The following is a 24,798-nucleotide window of genomic DNA, read 5'->3' as shown; positions in this document are numbered from 1 at the left end:
CAAAGTGTTTTACAGAACAGAAGCAATACAAAAAGCATCCCCCACCCCTTCACTCTCTCACACACACCCACACACACACACACACACAGACAGACAGACAGACAGAGAGAGCAATAAGGGATAAAAACACTACTAAATATTAGGACAACAATAACAGGAACTGAGGAAACACTGTAGACTCTAAAGCAAAGATAAAAATAGATTAATAAAGATAAATAATAAAATACTAAAACAGAGATGTATTAAACCAAGTATAAAACCAGAAATGAAAGGTAGGACATTAAAAATCAAATAAAAATTAAGACAAAATAGTAAAGATAAAATAAGAAAATGCTAAAAGAGAGGAGATTGGAGGAGAATAAAATCAGAAAAGAAAGAGGAAATAAAATAAACAAAAGAGGAAATAAAATAAATAACCAGATTGTTCAATGTGGATTAATGAGTAAAGACAAAACCCCAGAGCACAGTTTGGAACTGACCATTTATTTAAACTGAATAGCATATGCGTACAAAGTCTCTACAAAGCTAGAAAATATCTACCATACTTTTAGCCATGAGGGGAAAAAAAGGTTACAAAGCAAAGATCAGACCCTGTGCAGTACCAACAGACACACGTTACTAGCTTTTGGATTTTTTTTTCCTAAATGTTCTCTCTTCTTCGCAAAATAGGATAAACATTAGAATATCAAAGATATACACAACATCTGTAATAAACGTTATTGTCACCTTTATACAAAGCACCTTATCAAAAAAACCCTCAGTGCACACACACAGATGCATTGCACATGCACTGGAGTGAAAAAGATTTCAAGGCCATTTTGGAATTGATTACAGACAGGATTTCTGTGCCACATGAGGTTCGGAAAAGAAGATAAATATCCAACTTGCACGTACGAGATAACATCGACAACACATACAACAATGATTCAGAAACTCAGCAGTTCACTGCAGTTTGAATGTATACACTGCTCTTTGTGGGGCTTTTATTAGTGTGAGCACATTCTCTAGTTGGTTACAATGAGTAGACATTTAACAGTAAAAGCCCTACAGGTGAGTTTAACAGACATTTTTAGGGCATTTTGAATAAATCAGTTTCCTTCTCATACAGGGCTTCTTCAGTCCGCCAAACAAGATGATAGAAGGTGTCCACAATTGGTGTGACGGGTCAAATTCAAACCTAGTTCCCATTCATTTTTGTTTATTCATGTGTTTTGTTTTGTTTTACTTATATCTGTACAATTTTACATTGTAGCCCATGAGCTACAGATGTTTCTAAGATGATAGTCCTGTTCCTTAGAAGTCTCTCTTTTTTTGGCAGAAGCTTGTAAGTAACTCTAGCTTGTAATAAATCACTTTTCCTCTGTGTTTTGTGTTGCATGGCGACCGTCTTTGGTAAGCAGGTGGTAGATAATGTCCAGACAGAGGGTCATTATTGCAAAGATCAGCCCTCTGAGGCTGTGTGTTAAGATTACCATGTACATGTTACATGTCGGTACTCTGGTGTGAAGGCCGAGTGGTCTGTCTGCAAACAACATACTACCACTGCATGAGACTAAACTCTGGGAAAGCTGCAGGCAGAGGGGAATTCTCCTGACATTATGATTCACCGCTGTGTTGAGATGATGGTGTTTTACTGGACAGATGGGCTGACACCCACAGGAGTCTTCAGACAAATAGAGTCAAAATATAGTGGTTTTGGAGGTTGACAAATCGAAATACTTTTAGGCACAAAGGTAGAAAGTCTTCTGAGTCGTTACTCATCAAGACCGAATATTTAACAGGTGGCCAGCTCTGATTAAAGATGGCTCTTTTTCAGGTTTGGTAAAATAGTAGACGTTGCCCTAAAACACCATGTTCCTGGATGTTCTGGACACCACATAGCATCCCAGCTGGTCACACTGGAAACATAACCCTGTGAGTCATGACAGTTTGCTGATCAGCTTCCTCCAGAGGCATTCATTATTATAAACATATGAAAACTTCTGGGCCTCATTCATTAATATGCAAGTAATTCTATTGTTTTATGTCCAAATGAGACATTATTGTGAGTGTTGTGAGTGTCAAATCACCTGAAAGGAGCTCTGGGATCTGTTAACAAGCAGGTATGTGTATTAACCCTGACTAGGTTTGCTGAGTAAGTTATCCAGAGTTTTACTTGTTGGAACAGTCCTCTGTTTATCAATGGACCAGGTGTTGATAGACATTATTTGGTCATGTGGGATGCTAATTGTAAGATAGTGTGGTTTATAACAGCAGCTGCCAGGAGTTAGGTGAGAATATTGATGCCACAAGCACGTTTATACACTAAATATGCATATTTATACAGTAAATACGAAGCACAGTCAAAAGCCAGTTAGCTTAGTTTAGCTTAGCTTAGGCTGGAACAGTGGGACACAACTAAAATAAAATTAACATAAAATAAAAATCTGTCTACTAGCACCTCTGAAACTCACTCAATATGCATTGTGTTTGTTGTAACTTTATTGGGTTAGGTACTGGACTATTTCATTGTCAGGCGCATAACTCAGGTTTCCCACCATATACAGCTCAAATACTCATTACACTACTGTTATGCAATTTGGTTCATTGACATAAACATTTGGTAGTGCTGGTTGCCATTAGACTGTTGCAGTATTAATATGTAATTATTAGAGCACCAGTCGCTCCTAGAACAGTGGGACCAAAGTAGAAAACATATATCTGAAGTCATGTTTCCATTGCAGTTTGCTTTTATCAATATACAAACTTTTTCCACCAATACGTAAAAACTTCTTTTTTTTTGCTATTTTGAGTTTTTGAATTTCCCACTTAGGTTTTTTTATGTGCAAATTGAAAATATGCATAAAACCAGCTGGATAGAAACACACTTATTGACTGCACACTACGGTTTTTAATGGATTAAACAACTGAGATTTAACATATCAGTTGGCTTTAGAGGTGCTGATAAGATGTCGTTACCGTCAGACAGAGCTAGGCTAGCTGTTCCCAATTATTATGCTAGCTAAGATAAGCTAACCGCTGTAGCTTCATGTTTATCGTGGCATAAAACTAGTATCAGTCTTCTCATTTAATTCTTGGCAACAAAGTGAAGAAGTGATGAACATGATTGCGGCCCTATTTAAGTCTATAATAATGGCCCAATTATTTTTTTCAATTATATTACAGTGGGGATGTGAAGATACAAGTTAGAATTGGTCTTCTGTCGTAGTAACTGCTGCATTTTATGAATGAGGCACCATCATGTGGAAGCTGTTTCAACATGAACCTGTCACACATACATGTAAATGCAAACACATGTTGGTTATAATCCATCAGACACAAAAAGAACCAGAGTGTGTCTCACTGACATCATGTGGGAAATAAAAACAGATAATTCAGGATGGTCCACTGCTGACTGTCTACAAATTACAACAAGAAACAGCCTTTAAATATAGAATTTGGACAAGACACTGAATACTGGAGCATGTGATCCCTATAATGCGTCTCCGTATATTTCTACCCACCATCTACAACAGCAAAATTATCAGGACTCTCATAAAAACAGAGTAAAAACTTCTACTTCTGTCTCCAACCAAAGGCACTTCATGCTGCTGAGCATGACACGGACGGACCACCGGTCGACACCTGCTACAGTACACATCACTTCAACAGTTTTTTGGTTTCTGTTTCATAAATCACTTCTATGGTGGCATAGTGTTGTGTAACTGGAAGAAACCAGTCCTCCACTGATTAAAGGGAACTGTGTCTTCAACTGAATTAATGCCCCCTAGAGCTGAAATCAAGCACTGAACAAGCTGTGGAAAACTTCAATTTAAATATGGTTGTGGTAATATTTCAGGCTTGAACACCTGTGTCAGTACGGATGAGTTAAAGCTCAAGTTAGCTGGTATAAGAATATTGAACTAAGCTAGGCTTAATTTGCAGATCACAGGTTTCTTTTAGCCGTTTCTTTTAACCGTATGAAACTTTTCCTTTCCTTGAAACACCATGAATGACGTTGTTGTATAGTTCAGAAGGTTCACAGTGCTTTCCCATGGACCGACCACAAGATATTTAAAGTTTTAATCCTCAAGATTCTCATCAAATTAAATCCAACCTTTGGCTCAAATAACAGGAAACATGTAATCCAATGTTTGTAGTTTATCTTATTCAAATCAGCCTCGTCATCTACTGTTTAATCTCTTAGAGTGGTATCGGATCTGTATTAATGCAAACACAACATTTCCTATAGGTGCTGGCTTTTACTGTGAAAGGGCCACAGGAAACAGAATGTATTTAACGCCAAATCAACTGGGACTGAAATCTTGAGGATTATAACTTTAACAAACTCTTGACTTATTATTTATTTATTTATATCTAGAAGATGAAGGGTCACCTGTTGCACAAAAAAAGGTACCTGAATTGTTCAATTTCACTTATAGTTTCTTATTGACATAAATTTTAGATAGTGTTCCTGGAATTAAAATATAGTCTATATGCTACTATCAATAAACAATTTCCCAAAGTTTAGAAGCTATTCTTTTTTTTTTTTTTTTTAGATGAAAACATACAAAAGGTAAAAATTTGATTTTCTCTTCTCTTTGGGACAAACCTCTTTTTTGTGCAAGAATGCAGCTCACACAATTCGCAGTGGCTATCTGTACAAATCCACCTCTATATTGTACTATATGATAATGCAGTAGTGTTATTTCCTTCTCTGGTTATTGATGATACACAGGGTCTGACCTTCAGTGTCCGTCAATATCTTCGCAGATAACACACACACACTTATTTCACAGGGGCAGAAAATGAAAATGTTGAAAATCTTTTTTTTTCTTCCTCTCCCTGGGCTGAGTTTCCCCAAAACACACGTGACAGACACGACACGACTTTCATCTCCATCATCAGAACAGCAGAATGTGAATTTGCTGGGTGAAAGTGGGTAAGAAAACCAATTAGCAGGACACGTGACATCTCCCTTTGATGTCTGAGTCAGGATGTTCTTGGGGAAAACCACCCAGGTCGATTTTAATGTGTTTCTATGGCTGCACTGCCACTGTGCTTTTTTTTCCAGCTAATGAGCATCTAATACTCAGGGTGGATTTAATATTTTGTGTTGAAATGCTCCTGTTGGGGAGGCCTCTGCAGCGTACTGTGTCACATCTGATGTTAATTAAAAACTACCTCTTAATGTTTTGTCTCGTGAGCAGCAGTGAAAATGCAGCCAATTTCTTCCTCCACTAAATCGAAGTTGTTTGGCTGAAAGACACTTGACTTTTTTTTTTTTTTTTTTTACCTCCAGTGTCGCGATCAGTCACCAAACAAAGGCCATATGTGTGTGTCCGTGTATGTGTGTATATATATATTTATATGTATAAGTGTGTGTGTTATTCCTTGACGAGTCGATAGATGTGGTGCTGTGCTCCATGCTCGTTGTTGGACACCTCGAACACACACGCCATACACAGCAAGGTCTCCTGAGTGTCTCTGTTGCTCACCACCTGAACACACACACACACACACACAGGAAAGAAAGGATTTTAAAGTCAGATGTTCATAATATAATACATGCACACACGGATACGTAGACAAAATAGACACGCTGACTGACTGATGTCCTCACCAGCAGAATAGTGAAGTTCTCCAGCACGCTGTTCATCATGTATTTCTCAGGCAGGTGTTTGAGCTTGTGGATGAAGTTGATCATGTATTCACACATCGGAGAGCGACTGATTCTGTAGACGAAACGCCCGTTTTCAAACCGCGCATACTCCGTCTGAGAGAGAGAGAAAGAGAGAGAGTGAGAGAGAGAGAGAGAGGATGCTTATTATCAAATAAAATCTAGTAACGAACCATTTAAGGGGACCTCAGGCTGTGAAAACCGTTGTATAATGTCCTCTGAAGGAGCTTTGTCAAGTCTTGAGGACATAACTGTAGGGATGTCATAAGGGGTTATTTATTTGGTGACACAATGTCTGCATAAAAAAGTAGAAGAGCATGAATGATGTGGGATATGTAAAAATGTAGGATCCAATGTTTTTGGAGTCTCTGCTTTAACGATACTTAACTACTTTTAAAATATCTGTCTCTTACAAGTCCCACAAATTTAGGGGAGTACAAAACTAAAATTTCATACTTTTAAGCTGGTTTTCTCTTACAACCGACTGCGACTGATTTAAAGCATCTCTAATGTGAAAGCTCTGAATGAACATTTATGTTGATAATTCGTCAATTAAACATCGACTTCCAACCCTGGACCTTGTGTGTCTATGGTTTCTTTGTTCCACAGTGGCTGCCAGAATTTAATTCAATTTAGTAACTACATAAAAGCCATCACTTTCTGTGAGCCAGAAACCCTTAAAAGACATGTTAAGAGAAGAAAGTGTTAAAGGTTTTATTGGCTGAGCTTTAACGTCCCCCTCCTCTTGTTTAAAGGTTCAGCACAGCAGGTGTTGAACATCCATGAAAACCTCCCACATTGCTTCTATAGACCAAATTTCATAATGAGAATTTAAAACCATCCTCACCTCCACTTTCTCAACCACCTGCTTGCCGAAAGAGCAGACCTTGGTGGAGCAGGTGATGGTCATGTTCTCCGAGCTCTCGTACTGGCTGGTCACACCGTAGAAGGCCGCGGGGTCGTCCTGCACATTATAGTTCAGGTCCGCCTGGAAACCACAGAGCAAAAACATCATGATTTACAGCGTTATCATTAATATAAATGACTGTTGATGGATTTGGTCTTGGAGTATAATAAATGAGTAATGCTTTGTGCTATCAAAATTAGCCAACAGCTCCCTCTGCTGGTGAGTCAGCCACATTACATGTGTCCACACTGCACAGCATGCAGCATCAGGTTGAGGCTGACTGAGTCCTCCTATTATACAACTAAAACTAAAACTAAACAACTAAAACAACAAAAGGCCATGTTCAAAAATTAAGCTGTATATAAACTCGAGCAGCCTTATCTTCATCAGGCAATAATCTGCTGTTTATCAGTGCAGACTCTGAAACCGGGTTTGTACAGCTCCCACCACTTTCTTCTCATCAAACAAGACATCAGAAAAAAACTGTGTGACTTTGGACAGTCATACATTCTTAAACCCAGCCCAGTATAATGGAGGTCAATGGGACAGTTTTATTTTCTCTTGGAGAAATAGTCCCTATGAAAACTGTTCACAGGCAGTAAGGTTTTTGGATTATCCAGACAGGGACACAGGGATAAAGACACTGCTGTTTGATTTTTTAACTACTAACAGTTTTCTCCTTTTGTTTATTCTTAAGTAGCTTTGAGGTAGTTAAAATGATCTTCTTCCACTCTGTCGGATTCTTTCATACACACTCTGTGTTAACCTTTTCCAGCTGTTTGTTGAAGTGGTGTTTACACTGAAATATTCAAACCAAAAATGTTTCTTTGGTTGCACCACAACAACAAATAGAAATATTAGAAATTTTCTAAAACACATTTTGCGAAACGAAACTTTGCGATCACAAGAATATGCAATAAATTTCAGTGAATTTCTACAATTTTTGGCTGCACGGCGTGACATTGACATGAATGGGTTACCTGCAGGCGGCTGAATGTTAACAGTGATTGTTGAGTGCTGTGAACACCACCAACAAAATAATTTTCCCTCCATTATATTGAGGAGGAAGCAGAAACCTCAGAGAGAGAGAGAGATCTCAAACCCTGGACAAACAGGTAGTAAGAACATTTGTGTTGTTATATATTGGTTGACCTGGGCTTTAAAATTTTGGTGTCATTTTTTTTGTAGCCAAATTTTTGGTGGCATGTTTGCTTATGCTTAAAGGAACTTTTGTAAGACTATACAAATAGTGAGATACTAACCTGCTAACATTATTTTTTGTGCTACTTTGTGAAGTTGAAGTTGGAAAATGTTTAATCAGAACAGTGAGAACATGCTGCACCTGGATTACAGGCTGAGAGAAGTGGAGAAGGGTTTGTACTATTTGTAATGAGTTCTCTAAGGAGCACTGTGTGTCTCAGGGCTGACAACACACACAGGCACACACACAATCACACCATGTGCTAAGTCACCCACATGCACATTCCTTCGTGCATGCACACACACAAACATGGAACTGTGCTCTATTAAAGCAGCAGATTATCAGAAACACACACCATTGTGGTAGATCAGAGAGCTTTTTAATTAAATTCAGAGGGGAAGCTCTCTACATGACACACACACACTTGTTTGTTTTCATGCTGCGAGGAGCACACCTCATCACCTATACAATAAATGAAAGTAACACGGAAGTGCCAAAAACTGCAGTTCCTCAAATGACCACTAGAGGCTGGCCCCAAATAGAGTCGCACGTTAAAATGCTCAACTTTACAGCAGAAATAAACATGTTTACAGCATGGTACATAAAATGGTTTGGGGGTGTATGGCTAATTTCTCCCTTCGTGGCAACTGTATGGGGGCACACCCGTTTAAATTATATTAAGGCTTCAAGTTATGTATCATTGAGGGCGTGGCCACTTTAAGTGCACCACCAAAGTCTTGGCTCCACGCATGCCCCACCTCACTGCCCATTTTTGGATTAGCAGGGAGTTAGGTTAAGTCAGGTTTTGAAGCTCAGAGTCACCATCTTGGCTGCCAAGATGGTGACGGCAGAGCAGCCCACTCTGAGCTTCAAAACCGCTCTTCAGACACCTGTGAATGACGTCACGGAGGCTACGTCCATCTTAACGTACAGTTTACGGGTACAGTTTTCTCCACATGGGACTCTAGTGAAAGTCATACGATGCATTTAAAGAGCTTGTGGTGACTTTCTTAGAAGCTCTCCAACAACAAAAACACAAGGGTAGGTGTTAGTCTCCTGTAACATAAGATGCAGCTGTTAGCATGTCAGGCTAACTACCTTGCTAGCTACAGTAGAAACTTAAACCAGGGTAACTTCCAAAGACAATTAAGGGAGAAAATTTTATACTACATTATTTTGTGGGGTTAGGTTAAAAATAAAAACATGATTCATGATAGCACATCCACTCTGTGGTATTTCCCCCCTGTATAGAAGTTGGGCTTGGATGCTATCAAAGCTTACGCTAATGTTAATGCTAATGTTAGCAGCTCTGTCCTACTCACTATTAGATTTGAAAAAGTTTAACTATAGCCAAACTCATTATCTGAGTTACATTCAGCGATAAAACATGATTGGTTCTCACCCTAAAAGCTTTTCCTGAAAATTCCAGAGACATAAAAAATGAATGCGAATCCTGAGTGGAAAATCTGCCACTGTTAGCATTGTAAACTGCACATAAGCAGATACCTGATACTCTGTGATTATCACAGTGTCTGCAGCACTGATGGAAAATAAATGACTAAATGTGTGATGTGTTGTGTTGCCGGGATTTTTGAAAGTCCTTTGGTGTACTGCAGCACTAACAGTAAAGTGAAACACATACACATACACACACACACACACGCCCAGGTGGAGACAGAGCAACCCGTGAATCAGGAGGTGAGCAGGTGTTCAAACAAAGCGACTGTGCTTTCATCAACCCACCACCTCCATATCCCAGGTGGAAAGACAGAACACACATACAACACACACACACACACACACACACACACACACACACACACACACACACACACACACACACACACACACACACACACTTGTAAGTACAGGCAAAGATATGGCACTGGGTGGAAAAATACAGGAATAACTAGCGAGCTACGTGCTAACCCTGCTCACTCACAACAACAAAAATTTAAATACGAAATTGAGAAAAAAAAAAACCTTGCCTGAAATATGAAAGAAAGTATTTTTGAGACCTTAAATATTTCAGATGGATGTGAAGCTGGTATATAGCTGGTATAGAGATCGCAAAAACAGGAAGTAGTCAAGTGTCTGCCTGCTCACCCAGAACTTGATCAGGTAGAAAGCGTTTTGTGGGCCCTTGCCGAACAGCTCCTTGAGGCCGCCCTTCTTCTCGGGGAACTTGTCGTAGATCTGTCTGATGTCCACACACTCCAGCAGTGGGTCGCTGTAGCTCGGACTGCTCTGGCTGATGTGCACAAATAGGTGCTTGTTGTACTGAGGAGAGAGAGAAGTGGATTCATCAAACGAGGATGGGGGCAGAAAAGGTGCAGACAGGTGGAAAACTGTTGAATTTACACAGCAAAAGACAGATGCAGTGTTTTCTGTGGATTGGTTTTCATTTTGACATTTTGGTTAATTCCAGAGCCCCTTCAGCATTCAGACATAATATTTTGTAGATATAATATTGATTTTATTAATAAGAAATTAAAAGATAAATTCATCTTTGTACAGAATGGGTCTTATTTTAGTAATTTTAGTTTTGACCATCAATTCTAGAGGATAAAGGACATTCAACAGCAAAAGGCCACCACTCACTTATCATTCATCGGCCTCAACATTTGGCTTATCATTTGAAACATATAAGTAGCTTAATGTTAGCCACTTAGCATGGCTACTCGCTCTAACATTCTCCCGACACTTTCAGAATCATTGCTGCTTTTGTCTGTCATTAACAGGCGGCTCGCTGCGTGATTGTGCTTGTTATTATGGTTTTGTGTTTCTCTGTAACTGAGCACAGTGTTAACAATGTTACTTAAACCTTCTTCATCAGGCCTGGACTCGAACCACTTTCCGATGCCGCCCAGAAATATATATTTAAATTAAAATCATAAAGGTGTAACGACAAGTTCATGAATGGCTTCGACTAACGACTACTAGTCGGCCAGGAACATTTTTAGCTAGGGGCAACCCTGAAGTCAAAACTGTGACTGAAGGAGTAACCTACGTAGTTTTTCTTAATTGTTTTAATGCAGAAACACGATAGGTTTGTGATTATACTTGGTATAAACTTATCAAGTGTAATATGTTCACCACCAACACAGGCATGCTCTTGATCATGAATTGTAATTTGCTCAGCTCTATTGAGGTTGTAAAAACACTACATTTTTCCTTAAACAGTGTGTTTTTGTCAACCAACAATGATTCTTTTGTTACCTTTAAGGAAATGTTCTGCTCGAACTTATGTACAGTAATGTACATAATACAGGAAAGGTGAGACATTTTGACAAAAGCGTCTATTTCAATGTCACTGTACAACAGTAAGAAGTTGTTTTTTTTTTTTTTTTACTGTCCAAACAGAAAGCAACAAGATGAATGCCAACTGTCTGTGAGCCCAAAGTAGAAAAATGACAGTGAGTCCACAGTGTGGCAGGATGACAGATAGACTGAGCAGAGGAGAGATAGAGCTTTACAAAGGTTATTCATACACGGAGACACACAAAGGGCTTTAACGTTGTTCTCTGCTGTGGGGTTATCTGTCATCTCGGTTTATGGGACAATAGGGAGTGCTTATTGTAGTCTGGTGCTCTGTGTGTGTGTGTGTGTGTGTGTGTGTGTGTGTGTTACTCACTGCCTCCTGGTCCCTCTGTGTCTCCAGGAAAGATGAAAACTCCACCAGTCGTAGTTTGGTGGTGCCGATAGAGCGACCCTGCCACGCTGGCTCTCTGTGTGTTTGGGCTGTAGTGGGAGGCTCGTAGGCTAGATAACACACACACACACACACACACACACACACACACACACACACACACACACACACACACACACACACACACACACACACACACACACACACACACAGACACACAGACACACACACACACGCACACACACGCACACACAAGGCACACACATTCAGTTTAACCTCGATTCGCCACTGTCATCATGTACAATCATGCTATTTAACAGGGTTAGCAGCAACGCTAGCATTATTCTTTGCTGCAAATGTGTAAAATGTATGCCATTACTGGAGTCTCGTGGACAAAGCCCGACTGAGGTGAAGGTCCCGCACTGAAAAGCAGTTAATGAAAGTGGATGGAAAACGGCGACAATGATGAGGACACCGTGAAATCCCATGGGTGCTGACTGAAAACTCATACCCTCCATTTACAAAAGCCTCTCTCTTGTCATTTAGCTTCATGCCACTGTTACTGACAGCTGCCATCATCCACTTTGAGTAAAATTTCAAGTTGCCTTCTTAAATTCCTGAAGAGCAGCTTTTGTAGAGACATATTCCCACTAGAATCAGCCACTTAGTTTGGAACATTAATGCGAAGGAATTGCAAGTTTGCATTTGCAAAACAGTACAATTTTGGTGCCCAGATGTAATTATAAAAATAACAAAAATATAAATAATGTTTTTAAATATTAGAAAACAATATTATCTTTAAAAACATTGAAATGGTTTAAAGGTCCCATATTGTATACAGTGAGATTTCCATGTGTTGTTTGATTATAGATCAGGTCTAGGTTCTATATTAATACTGTGAAAGTATCAAAGCCTCAGTCCACAGAGAAATGAGCACACAACTATAGAGTCACCTCTCTCAGCCATGTCCCGAGCCCCGCCCACCCAGACCCACCGTCCAAGCCTTGCAGGATTAGATTTCTCTGAGTGTTTTACCTGAAATCTGCTTTATTTTTATTTGATAACTCAGAAAGCAGTCAACCAATCAGAAGAGAAACCCAGAGCCTCCTCTCTTCTGATTGGCTCACCGACCTGTTGTTACTGCAGCTCCAGAGAGAAGCCTGAGAGATTAGATGTAAAACTACATTGAGATGGTTTCTGGTTCTTAAAACCACAAATATATCTTCTAATGGATCAACACTTCAAATAAAACACAGATAATATGTAAATGTGTGACATTTAAAAACTTTTTTCTCATATTAAAGCCAGTGATTTGAACTGTCATGTTGTTGTCGGCCAGACCATATCATATACGTGTCTGCTATCTCAGTTTGATTACATCCATGGAAAAAACTGGAGTATCAAAATGGATTGCTGGTTGGAAACAGGAAGAATTAAAAGGAAAGAGAGTCAAGAGACAGAAGGTGAATCGACGAGTGATCTCTCCCCTGTCAAACAACAAAGTGAATTTGACCTTCCCCTGCTTTCAGTCGCTGAATCATCTCAAGCTCCTGCGCACTCAAGAGTTTTGTCTCCTATTATAGAAAGGCAGAGAGCTAGCTAGCATTAGCAGGCTCTCTTTTATGTGGTGATGGCAATTGACCAGACCATCAGACGTTATAGCAACAGGCACAACGCGTCACAAGACAAACCTCGAGGCACACTGGAGATCCAGGCGCCCTGACCGAGTCAAAAAACCACCCTGTAGAGAGCCGGCTGCCTAAATGACAGGAGAGAGGGGCCGCCTGTCTGCTTTACAGAAAGGAACTAATTGCACCGTGGTCCCTCTCACCTGAGATTGTGGTGGTCCCTGCTGTCTGCACATTGTAGGCCTGCTGAGAGAACGGCTTGATGCTGAAAGAAAGAAGAGACAGACGGGAGAGCGTTGAAAAGGCTGAAAGAAGAGACACAGTCGGGCCGATCACATTGTACATGTTATTGTACATAGAAAGGAATTCTGTTCTTGCGTCTTGTGTGAACAGTAACATCAGAACAGAAGTCAAGAGTGTCGCTGAGTTCAGTAAAAGCTATACCAGCCCCATTTACTACCATTATCGCCATCATGACATGGTCGTGTAACAGCGGCCGGCAGTGAATTGAGCATGGGTTTGAACTCGGAGCACAATGATCCGCTCTAACTGCTGTCTGTGTGATACAGGAGCTAATGTCAGACATGGAAACAGCAGTGGAGCTAGTCCCCCGAGTCTGAACCGCTGCATAATGTCTTCATAGAGACATTAATATCAGTAACTATTGCCAAAATGTGGAAAGACATCAGTCATGTGGGTCAGCAGAAATCACACCGGTGGGTTTCTCAAATATTAACGGAGACGAGACATTTGATGTTTATTTTATTTATTTCCATCTGCTACAAACAAGCTACAAATGTGTCCATGTCCTTATACAAAAAAAAAAAAAATCAGACTTCATACACAACAGGTGGATGAAGTGCATCAGCGTACTTTTAGCTTTGGAAACTCAGTTACAGTAACAACATCCAGGGTTAAAAGGGTCTTTACTGGTAATTACAGGCTAAACTATTGAGATGATCACTGTGTCAGATTAGGCAACGAATCTCGTTTCCTGCCCAGATTTCCTTTGATTGAATACATCATGAGTTCAAGAAAAGATGTGAATCTTAATTCATGAGGATTTAGGAAACAACAACTGCGGTGTGAAGAGAATCTGACTCCACTTACACCCTTTTAAACCACTTTATTTATAAAACACGGGTGATAAATACTCCTTTTTCTAACCACAAAAACAAAGCAAGAAGGACTGAAATGTTGGAATAAGATAACAAGAAATTAATACACAAGTAGAGAAAGTTGAGCCATTGATCTAATAACTAAATAAAAGTATATATAGGTTTTTTTTTTAACGTTTTTATGCATGTTAATTAGAGAAAATTAATTTTTAGTGCATCACAAAATGGGAGGGGATTTCGTGAAACAAGGAAGGATTTGCAAGGAATTGTGGGACGATAAAAAAAGATAACTAACTAGCTGAGTGGCTACCGGGAGCTGACGTTTGTGTGTTTGATTTACCGACACTATCAGTCATATAATCACACCAATAACCTCCCACATCACAGCAGTGACACATCTTACAGCTGACAATCAGTAACAGAGTCAGATGATGGTGAGGTGAGTTTGACTTACTCTTCTGTGGTGGAGCTGGACTGTCCCCCAGGGATCATCCCCTGCCACAGCTGAAAACACACACACACACACACACACACACACACACAACACACACACACACACACACACACACACACACACACACACACACACACACACACACACACACACACCACACACACACACACAACACACACACACACACACACACACACAACACACACACACACACACACACACACACACACACACACACACACACACACACACACAACACACACACACACACACACACACACACACACACACACACACACCACACACACACACTCACACACACACACACACACACACACACACACAACACACACACACACACACCACACACACACACACACAACACACACACACACACACACACACACACACACACACACCACACACACACACACACACACACAACACACACACACACACACACACACACACACACACACACACACACACACACACACACACACACACACACACACACACACACACACACACACACACACACACACACACACAAACATTAATACAGTGAACCGAGGCTGCAAACCTTGAATGCAATTCAGTGAGCATGTGTGTCCTTGTGTGCGCACCGGGACACAAACTGAGCATATGTGCTGTCCAGATTGTGAGAAAAGAAGCCCTATTATTATTCATGTCCTTGTGTTTCCTGTATTTATTTGAAGAGAATACATGTAAATACAGTGTGTTTGTGTTACCTGCGGGTTGCCAGGGAAGCTGGCCCGTACTATTCCAGGCAGGAGCTTGCTGTGTATGGCAGTGGCTGAGACGATCTGAGCCGAGGACATGGAGGAGATGCTCTGCAGAGCTTTCTCCTTGGCATTCTGGTCCTGCACGTCAACAAACACACACACGGACGCCGTCATCACTGTGAATATCATTGTGATGAATACACTTTATACTGCTCATGCAGAGCGGCAGAGTGAGTGATGACAAGCAGGAAAATCTTGGAATAATTTGAATTATCTTGAGAATGTAAAATCCTGCAGACGATCAAAGCTCGAGGGGGAAAACTCATAATTGTCGCCATTCGCTTGTCATTATCTTACTATCATTATCGAATTGGTTGTGATCAGACTGGCGTCTCCTGCTACTTTATAATTACACAAATTAACAAACAGCAATTTGAGTAAACTGCCCAGAATGGAGCGGCTCATTTACCAACAGTACAACAACTGTGGAAAGTAGCAGTGGCACTCAGAAATCTGAGGCTTTGTTCGTATGTTTTAATAGAACTTCAGAGCTAAAACTTGACAGACAATAAAACGCTGATTAAAAAAGGGGATTTCAGTAAATAGTGAACAGGGACTTTCAGGAATAAAACACTAAACGATTTACAGCAGTTTCAATGCTTGTTTGACCTTGTTTTGCCTTTCTAACTCTAGTCAAAAATCCATGTCCAACCACGTGTATTCATCTAAATCCATGTCTCTGTCTAAAGTGTCTCTCAGTGACATGAGGGAAAAATACCTTTCTCTACATGTGTGTAGTTTGGGTGTAATGACCTGGGGGAAGTCATAGCAACAACAGCAGAGCTGAATGTGCTTCAGACAACACAATGATCTGGTCTCTGACGAGCACTGTCATGGGCCGTTACCTCTGGGCAAACACTTGTACAAAGAGCACATTCACAGCAAGTCTGAACTTGTAGAATTATTATTTGTAACATCTGAACTCAAAGTAATATTAAACATGAGGCAGAAAACAGCTGAATGAAATGGAATTACAGGCTGTGCAATAGCTGGAGAATCACTAATTGGCAGCTTCACTCAAGTTAATTGGCACTGAGAGAAATCTCTCCTCCTAGGGGAGGTAATAACATTATAGGAGGTACTGAGATGGGAATCATGCTGGATTTTCATATTAAATACCGGGAACCATATGGGTTTGATAACATCCTTGACCTGAGCTCTTTGGAACGACCGACTCATGCGTTTTAGTTATAATGGGAAATCGAACAGCAGGGAGGGATCTTACATCACGTTCAAATGAACAGAGACTGTACAGCATCTTTTCATGTGCTATTAGCAAATCAGTGCTGACAAAGCCAATTATTTATATATATAATATATATATATATATATTGATAATCTATCAGGTGTTATTCTATATTTTTCTTTTTGTCAACAAATCCCATAAAGAGCCCAAAACAAACAAAGGTTCCTACTGAGGATGTACATTTTTAGAACTTCCTAAAAACAGCTGGGTATTGTAGTTTTTAGCAAACGTTATTCTAACAGAAATTTGTTGGGGACTGTTTTCGGATCAATCAATATATATTTTGTGCTCTGGTGAGTATTTCCAGTGGCAGGATTATTAATGTGGAATCAAAATAAACTACAGAAGTTCCATCATATCACTGCGGCTCAGTGATGAACAGTGGAGCAAATAAATAACATATTTTAGTTTAAATTATAATATTTACATTTACTCATTCGGCAGATGCTTTTATCCAAAGCGACTTACGAGTGAGTCAGTGTCTTGCCCAAGGACACTTCGGCACGTGGACGTGAGGGTTGGCGGTTCATGTCCTGCCGTCAGTAGACAGCCACCCACATCCTACCAACAAGTATTACCTTTGCTATACAGGTAAATCTTGTTGTTAGGACGAATTCATTATTCATTATAAGTTTTTTTTATTTTCATTGTATTTGCTGACAATAAGAAACAACAGAATATCACCATCCAAAATAATAATAAATATTTGCTCATTTCATCGTCTCAAATGTGAGATTTCACCCATTTTTCTCTGATGAAACAAGCAATCTTAAAATTGAAAAGATAACCCACAGATTGATTGATAATGAAAGACACAGCCATAATGATAAATCTATAATAAAAAGATGCGATTAATATCATGTTTAGAGAACAACATGTGCCTTGGAGCGTATTTCTGATATTATGTTTTTCCTGGTTTTATTAAGAACAGTCTAGTGTTATGCTCAAATACAAATATGCTTCAAGGTGGTGACACCTATTTCATGTAGTCTAGAATTTGTCATGTTACACAATAATATCTTTGAATACAATTGCAAGCTATCAATAGTTTTAACTAAATATTGTGTATAATGACACATTTCCATTCTGCCAAAATGTCTTTTTTAATGTAATTTTAACGCACATATACTTTAGTCTACTGTGTTCGACGCCTATTGTGACATTGACTTAAATAAGCGATAGTATTACTTTTAATCAACCATCTGTCATTTATTTGATGACCGCAAACATCAATTCAGTTCCCGGCTTTGTTTCCGCCCGCGGTTCTGACTGCTCTTCTCGGAAAACAAGCGCTCCTTTGTTGCTCTACATGAAGTTAATTACAACCAACAGTGAGGTAGAACAAGAAAGAAGGAGAGAGGGAGGAGACACGGAGGGTGAGAGATTAATAGACTGAAAGGAGGGTGGGAGAGAGTGTAAGAAGAAGGAGGGAGGGAGGAGAGGAGTAAATGAATGTATGGATGTAAGAGAATGACAGGATGATGAGGAGGAGGAGGAGGAGGAGGAGGAAGCAGGAGGGGGTGAAAAGCTAAACAGGCCTAATTAGACACCTAGGATACTGGAGTCACTGCGACAGGCATCCATCCAGTCGCAGGGAAAAGTTAACAAGCAGACTGCTCCTGTGTCGTATGTGGTGTAGTGGAGGTAACCACAATCCGTCTGTAGGTGGAGCTTCTTCGGTTTGTTCATTCATGGTGGTAATTAGAGCTAATCCTCACTGATCAGCTGTGTTTATAACTAAAACACTGGAAATGTAAAACACGCCACTTCCTGCTTTTTCACAGTAAGAAACACATCACCCACTGAGTCTAAATGTTGTAGATTACTACACCCCTTACCTTTAGTTTGGACTGAAACTCCCTGGATTTTCTTCTGGCTAAGACCTGAATATGACTGGATACCTGGAGGAGAGGAGAGGAGGAGAGGAGAGGAGAGGAGAGGAGGAGAGGAGAGGAGAGGAGAGGAGAGAGGAGAGGAGGAGAGGAGAGGAGAGGAGAGGAGGAGAGGAGAAGAGGAGAGGAGGAGAGAGAGGAGAGAGAGAGGAGAGAGGAGGAGGAGGAGAGGAGAAGAGGAGAGGAGGAGAGGAGAGAAGAGGAGAGGAGAAGAGAGGAGAGGAGAGGAGAGGAGGAGAGGAGGAGAGGAGGAGAGGAGGAGAGGAGAGGAGAAGAGGAGAGGAGAGGAGAGGAGAGGAGAGGAGGAGGAGAGGAGGAAGAGGAGGAGAGGAGGAGAGGAGGAGAGGAGAGAAGAGGAGGAGAGGAGGAGAGGAGAGGAAGGAGAGGAGAGGAGAGGAGAGAAGAGGAGGAGAGGAGAGGAGAGAAGAGGGGGAGAGGAGTTAAGAGGAGGAGGAGAGAGGAGGAGAGGAGGAGAGGAGAGGAGAGGAAAGGAGAGAAGAAGAGAGGAGAGGAGAGAGAGAGGAGGAGAGGAGGAGGGGAGGAGGGGAGGAGAAGAGAGGGTAAAAGAAAGGGGAGTTGGAGGGTAGGAAAGAGAGGAGGAAGGACCAAACAGTGAGTTGCCATGGTTATGAAAGGACTGTTGCCACACTGGAAGGGTACACACACTTTCTCTCTCTCTCTCTCTCACACACACACACACACACACACACACCACACACACACACACACACACACACACACACACACACACACACACACACACACACACACACACACACACTACTCCCCTGACAACAGTGAATAGACCCATCTATGCACATCTTTTGAGAGAGGGAACAGACACCTGGGAACACAGGCTGAGATACTAAGATTACACTGTATACAGATGGTTCCACTTTATGTGCCGTCAGAAAATCTAAACGTGTCTATTTCAGAGGGTAAACGCGACTATTTTTTACTATTAAAAACCTTGAAAACCCTCTTACATTTCTAAAATAAATCTGCTTTATATAAGTTACACATGACCTCCACACCAGAATCACATGGGTGGAACATGAAAGAAGTTTTGAACTCGCTCTTGAGCTTAAGCTCCATTAACAATAACACTGAGCAGAGTCTCTCTACACGAACAGCGGCGTAATGACAGGCACATTACTAAAAACACAAATAACTAAAAACTAAAAATAATTTCGGTTCGGTTTGAGGTGGGAAGTTTTTAAGGCCGATTCACCTCATGCAGTATCTTTGCCTCAGTTTCTCCCTTAAATTTTAATAACTTATGGAATATAACTAACTAACTTTTCATAGGTGGACATCGGCCTAATGGAACAAAACAACTCAGATGTATTTTTCCCGCCCAGTGAGGTGGAAAACCACCCGACTTGGCAACACTGATGGTGAGCCATAATACAAACAAGAGGTGAGTGTTGAAAGTTTCAAAATAAAACACATAACCTTAGGGATCCTGTAAAATAATATCAGTTAAACCAAGATTCTTTCGTAACCTTTAGTCAGTTTACTTTTCTCCTAATGTAGAAAACAGAAATATAAAAAGGATAAGTTCAGAAAAGTCATGTGGCCAAACTCAACCACTGAGCCGACCGTCACAGGTCAGCCTTCCAGCCGTTCTCTTCATCACTGCAGTTAGCACCATTTCCCTCATTACCCCTGTATAATGTGATATGCTGTGATGCATACCGTAGACAGTATGATTGGATTGCATTCTCCCATTATTACCTGTTTCCTCGTCCGCGTCTTGCCCGTTCGGAGCTTGATGTATCTGGCTATGAGCTCATTTCGGCCTGGAGGGAAAAGACACAGAACATACTGATGAAACATTATGCATGCTGTTTTCTCTCTTAACACACACACACACACACACACACACACACACACACACACGTAAGACCCTATTTGTACTATCTTTCTTTCTCACAGACAAACAAGCAGAAATCATAAGACCCTGAAAAACAACTTAGTGCCTGATTTAGTGCTGTTGACCCAGCGACCTTGTGACGTGCAGTTTCACATAGTAGCACTGTAATCACCGATACCCCTGTTGAGCCCTCTACACATGCTCACTCACACACACACTCACACACACACACACAAAATCACACACGCCATGGCCCTGAATACACATGACCCAACAATACAGGCATTCATGCAGACCGGCCGTCCCCTGATTAAAGGAACCAGCAGGCCAGCTGTACCCATGCTTATGTGTGTGCACATATGCACGCGCACACACACACACACACACACACACACACACACACACTCTTACAATGCTGAATAATTCAACCCATTCAATAGGGAGCACAGCAGACTCAGCATGACCTGGCTAGTATAAATTAGTGAGGGAGACAGAGAGAAAAAAGAAGCAGAAAACCCCTGTGTTACATCCAGAAAACCTGTTACAGAGACGTGTGTGTGTGTGTGTGTGTGTGTGTGTGTGTGTGTGTGTGTGTGTGTGTGTGTGTGTGTATCCAACACAGTATAAAACACAGATTAGTTAACAGATTAACAGTGCTGCATTGCAGAGGCCTCTTAAATCTGACCAGTTTGTGACTTTAGAGTCGTACAAATTCAAAGATGGCGGTGGCGTTTTAAATATTTTGTGAAATTAAGTAATTTGACTGTTATTTTATTTGCTAACAAGCAAATTTGTGGCTGTGTGGCTCAGTTTGCTTTGGTTTGTCTCCTGGCCTGTTTTCTGTTCCAACCAAGTGGAAAACCAAAGTCAGGCCAGCTGGCCAACTGATGGTCAAGATCAGCACAAAGCCAAACCTCTACACACTACCCAAATGGCTCACAACAATAGCCCTAACTAACTAGCAGATGGTGTGTGTGCCTGTGTGCCTGTGTGCGTGTGTGCGTGTGTGTGTGTGTGTGTGTGTGTTCTGACCAGTCCCACTCTCACTGAGATAGAGAGCTTAGACTGATAAAATCTACAGCTCCCCATGCAGGTGTTTTCCTTCTAGCAGTCAAAAGCTGCAACTGACGTCAACACACACACACACACATGCACGTATATACATGCATGAGTGCCAAAACACACACACACACACACAACACACACACACACCACACACACACACACAACACACACACACACACAACACACACACACACACACACACACACACACACACACACACACACCACACACACACACACACACACACACACACACACAGAGTGGGTCCTGGCTGCGGAGGCTGACATCTGACTCCAGAGGGGCCAGCTGGTCTTTCTAGGAGGCTTAACGGTGAATTATCATCCTTCACTAACCCTGCGGCACACATCCCTCACTCTCGCCCTCCCTCTTTCTCAAAAACTCTCCAGCACACCCACAAACACACATCCACACACACACACACACACACACACACAGAAACACACAGGCCCTTCCCTCCCTCCCTCCCTCCCTCCCTCCCTCCCTCCTTCCCTCCCTCTTTGCCCTTCCATCCATCCTCTGTTCTGGCTGTTCCCTCTTTCCCCTCCTCTGTCCCTCTTGTAGTGAATGGGCTTCCCTCCTGCTCCCTCCCTCTTCTTCTCTCTGTCGCTCCCTCCCTCTCTACTTGCCCAGTGAAAGACTTCAAGGCCAAAGTCAGATGGTCATTAACTGTGACGAACAGAAGTACCCCCCCCCCCCCCCCCACCTCCCGGCTGTAGCCACTCTCTGTGCGAGCAGATAGTGAGGGAGACGACACATTGGAAATACATGTGAACCTACATGCTCTACATGCTTCAGCAGAGATTTGAGAACATGTGAGAGGACCCATGAAAAAAAAACAAGAATAAAGAGCCAGAATTGTGACGCTCTGATAAAATCAAGTGATTCAGTTTCCTGTAAATCTGAACGTGAGGTGCAGAAATTCTCAAATTCAAATATAGGGACTGAAATGCAAACTCTCCGCAAGGCAGCAACTGTGTACTAGAATCGAAGCATCGTCTAATTTGTCACTTGTCATTGAAAGAGTCTGGAAATACCTATGAGAACAAATGAGCACTTAGAAAATAAGTGCCTTTGTACTTGAACATATTTCCTTCTTTTCCTGTCCTTTAAAAAAAAAAAAAAAGCATTACTGCAGTAGTTTACTGTTGCTCACCACGCTCAGTTAGCAGAGCGATTAAGAGCTTCAGCTGCTTTATAGAATAGTTTGAAAACCCTTTCAGAATAAGGTCAAAGCCTCGCTGACTGTACTCGCTAATAAGGCTGCAGTGGAGTGGTGTGCATTGTTCTGCCGCCCGGGAACACCTCAGAGACCACAGGCGCCGAGCCCTGGCCCGGAGCCTGGCCGCAGTAACGGCGAGTGCGACGTCCGTTGCTTGTTACAACACCGGCGGGACAATTTAAGTGTTTTTAAGTCGTTTTTTCTCAGCTCATTCGCGTGGTGCTCTTTTTCTTTGTCTGTGCTGAGATCACCCGCGCTCCTGCTAACCACACGGTTAATCATTCATATATAAGAAACAAGCAGCCACTTCCTTTAAAGAATAACTCAACTCTGGGAATCTTTCGCTGCTGGTGACGACATCAAAATCTGTTTCATGCTAAACTTAGACAATGAACACTTCTTACTTGATTCAAACATATTCAAAAAGTAAATACAACCACAAGCAGCGATGAGCAGGGTCCAATTAAGCTCAACGATTCGACATTTTTGGATTAAACAACTTTTAAAAGCAGAAGAGTGACGACGTGTGAGTTCACAATAGACGGATGGACAGAAACACTGGTCCCTGAACTGCACTCGAACCCGTGACCTTGCAGTCACAAGGTATGTGTCTTCAACCACTAATCCATCAGGACAACACAGTTTTCTTTTGACACTGAACACTGACTTCACTGAGCTCAGCATACAATCCGTTTGTCCACGCCCAGTGACTTCAGTGTGATCAATGCAGTCGTTTAGTGATTACCTTTTAAAAGTTAATCATTACGCATGATTGTCAGTCTTTCGACGTGAGTTTGGAAGAGGGGGAATTATTTTAATCAATTAACATCACTTTGTGCAGCTGCATCTGGAGCCACGAAAGACTTAATACAACTTTTATTTAGCTTTCCCCGAGACCTGCACACGGACGCTGATGTGTAAACTCAAAGGAGTTCGCCTTTAATCCACATAAATGCATCAGCTCCTTCAAAATAAATCACATTTTGAGCTGAATAACCAGTGTGACTTTTGGCACGTCGACTGGAAACAAACAAAACTTTCGGCTCTGACGAAGGATGTGAAGCAACGGCTCCACTTTAAATGAAGATGATAGATGAAATTAAGTTTTCATTGGGACGGAAAGGAAGCTTTATACAATGTGACAAAGACACAGAAAAAAATACTTTAATACGACACATACTGAAGATGAAAAAATATTTGCAGTCTATGTCAATGCCACAGCCTGCACCTCCTCCACTGCCATTCACAGTATGTAGCAGACGTCTGTAATACGTCTGTTTTGAACATGTCCCTGATCCACAGCTTAGCAGACGAAGAAGGTTCAATACCAATTAAATGACTTTTATATTTGTCCAGTAGATCCATACCATGTGTGCGTAAGGGACAAAGCCACTGCCCATTACATTGTACCTCTGATGTACCTTTGCCAAGGATAATGGTGCTATTATTCACCTTTTCATTCGCTCTCCCTTTTATACGCATCCATTTATGATTTTTCTACGCTTCTCTCCTGCTAAGTTCGTCCTGGCACTTTTTGCACATTTTTCCTTCTTCTTTTCTATTTCAGTCCATTTCCCTGTAACCAGTGGGGGGTATTTTTAGACACACATATGTCCCCTAACCATCAGATATTACCTCTTTCTTTTCTGTAGGACTACTCACCTGCCACTCATTTTACCTTAATATAATGCCCAAGGAATCCACAAAACCACCATTAACAACAGGCTTTGGTTTGAATAGCGAGGAAAATAATGCCAAGTTTTTAAAGGAAGCCCAAGGTTGTGTTCATACAGTGCGTTGCTTTTGCCTTAAGTACAAAAACATCACTGTGCTTTTTTCATTGGGGAAAAAAATAAATAAAAAAATTCAATAAAGACTCCCATGTTTCTTAAAAGTCAAATGAAACAGCGTGCATGAATAAAAATGTGAGCCTCTCCTATTCTGCGTGCATCATGAGCCAAAAATAAGACTTAAGAACTAGACACTGTTTCATAATTCTGGTTCGCACAGATGTTGTCGTAACGATTAAAAAACCCCTCTCGGACTCTCCACGC

General features: G+C 41.2%; 1 protein-coding gene across 2 annotated transcripts in view; it reads right to left on the bottom strand.

The window, feature by feature from the left end:
- Positions 1-462: 462 nt before the first annotated feature.
- The window catches only part of tead1a (TEA domain family member 1a), a 43,014-nt gene continuing 18,678 nt past the window's right edge, over positions 463-24,798 (bottom strand). For both annotated transcript variants that reach the window (XM_056387144.1, XM_056387143.1), the window contains 10 exons: positions 20,301-20,365; positions 18,510-18,572; positions 15,372-15,503; positions 14,620-14,669; positions 13,251-13,312; positions 11,402-11,529; positions 9,874-10,047; positions 6,507-6,647; positions 5,603-5,755; positions 463-5,480 (listed from right to left, as the gene is read on the bottom strand). In XM_056387144.1, the coding sequence (XP_056243119.1) occupies positions 5,367-5,480; positions 5,603-5,755; positions 6,507-6,647; positions 9,874-10,047; positions 11,402-11,529; positions 13,251-13,312; positions 14,620-14,669; positions 15,372-15,503; positions 18,510-18,572; positions 20,301-20,365 (1,082 nt within the window). In that variant the 3' untranslated portion in view covers positions 463-5,366. The remainder of the gene's footprint in view (positions 5,481-5,602; positions 5,756-6,506; positions 6,648-9,873; positions 10,048-11,401; positions 11,530-13,250; positions 13,313-14,619; positions 14,670-15,371; positions 15,504-18,509; positions 18,573-20,300; positions 20,366-24,798) is intronic.

This window comes from Seriola aureovittata, chromosome 10 (assembly GCF_021018895.1).
Source record: "Seriola aureovittata isolate HTS-2021-v1 ecotype China chromosome 10, ASM2101889v1, whole genome shotgun sequence".
Taxonomy (NCBI): Eukaryota; Metazoa; Chordata; class Actinopteri; order Carangiformes; family Carangidae; genus Seriola; species Seriola aureovittata.
This window is presented reverse-complemented; position numbering and strand designations above follow the sequence as displayed.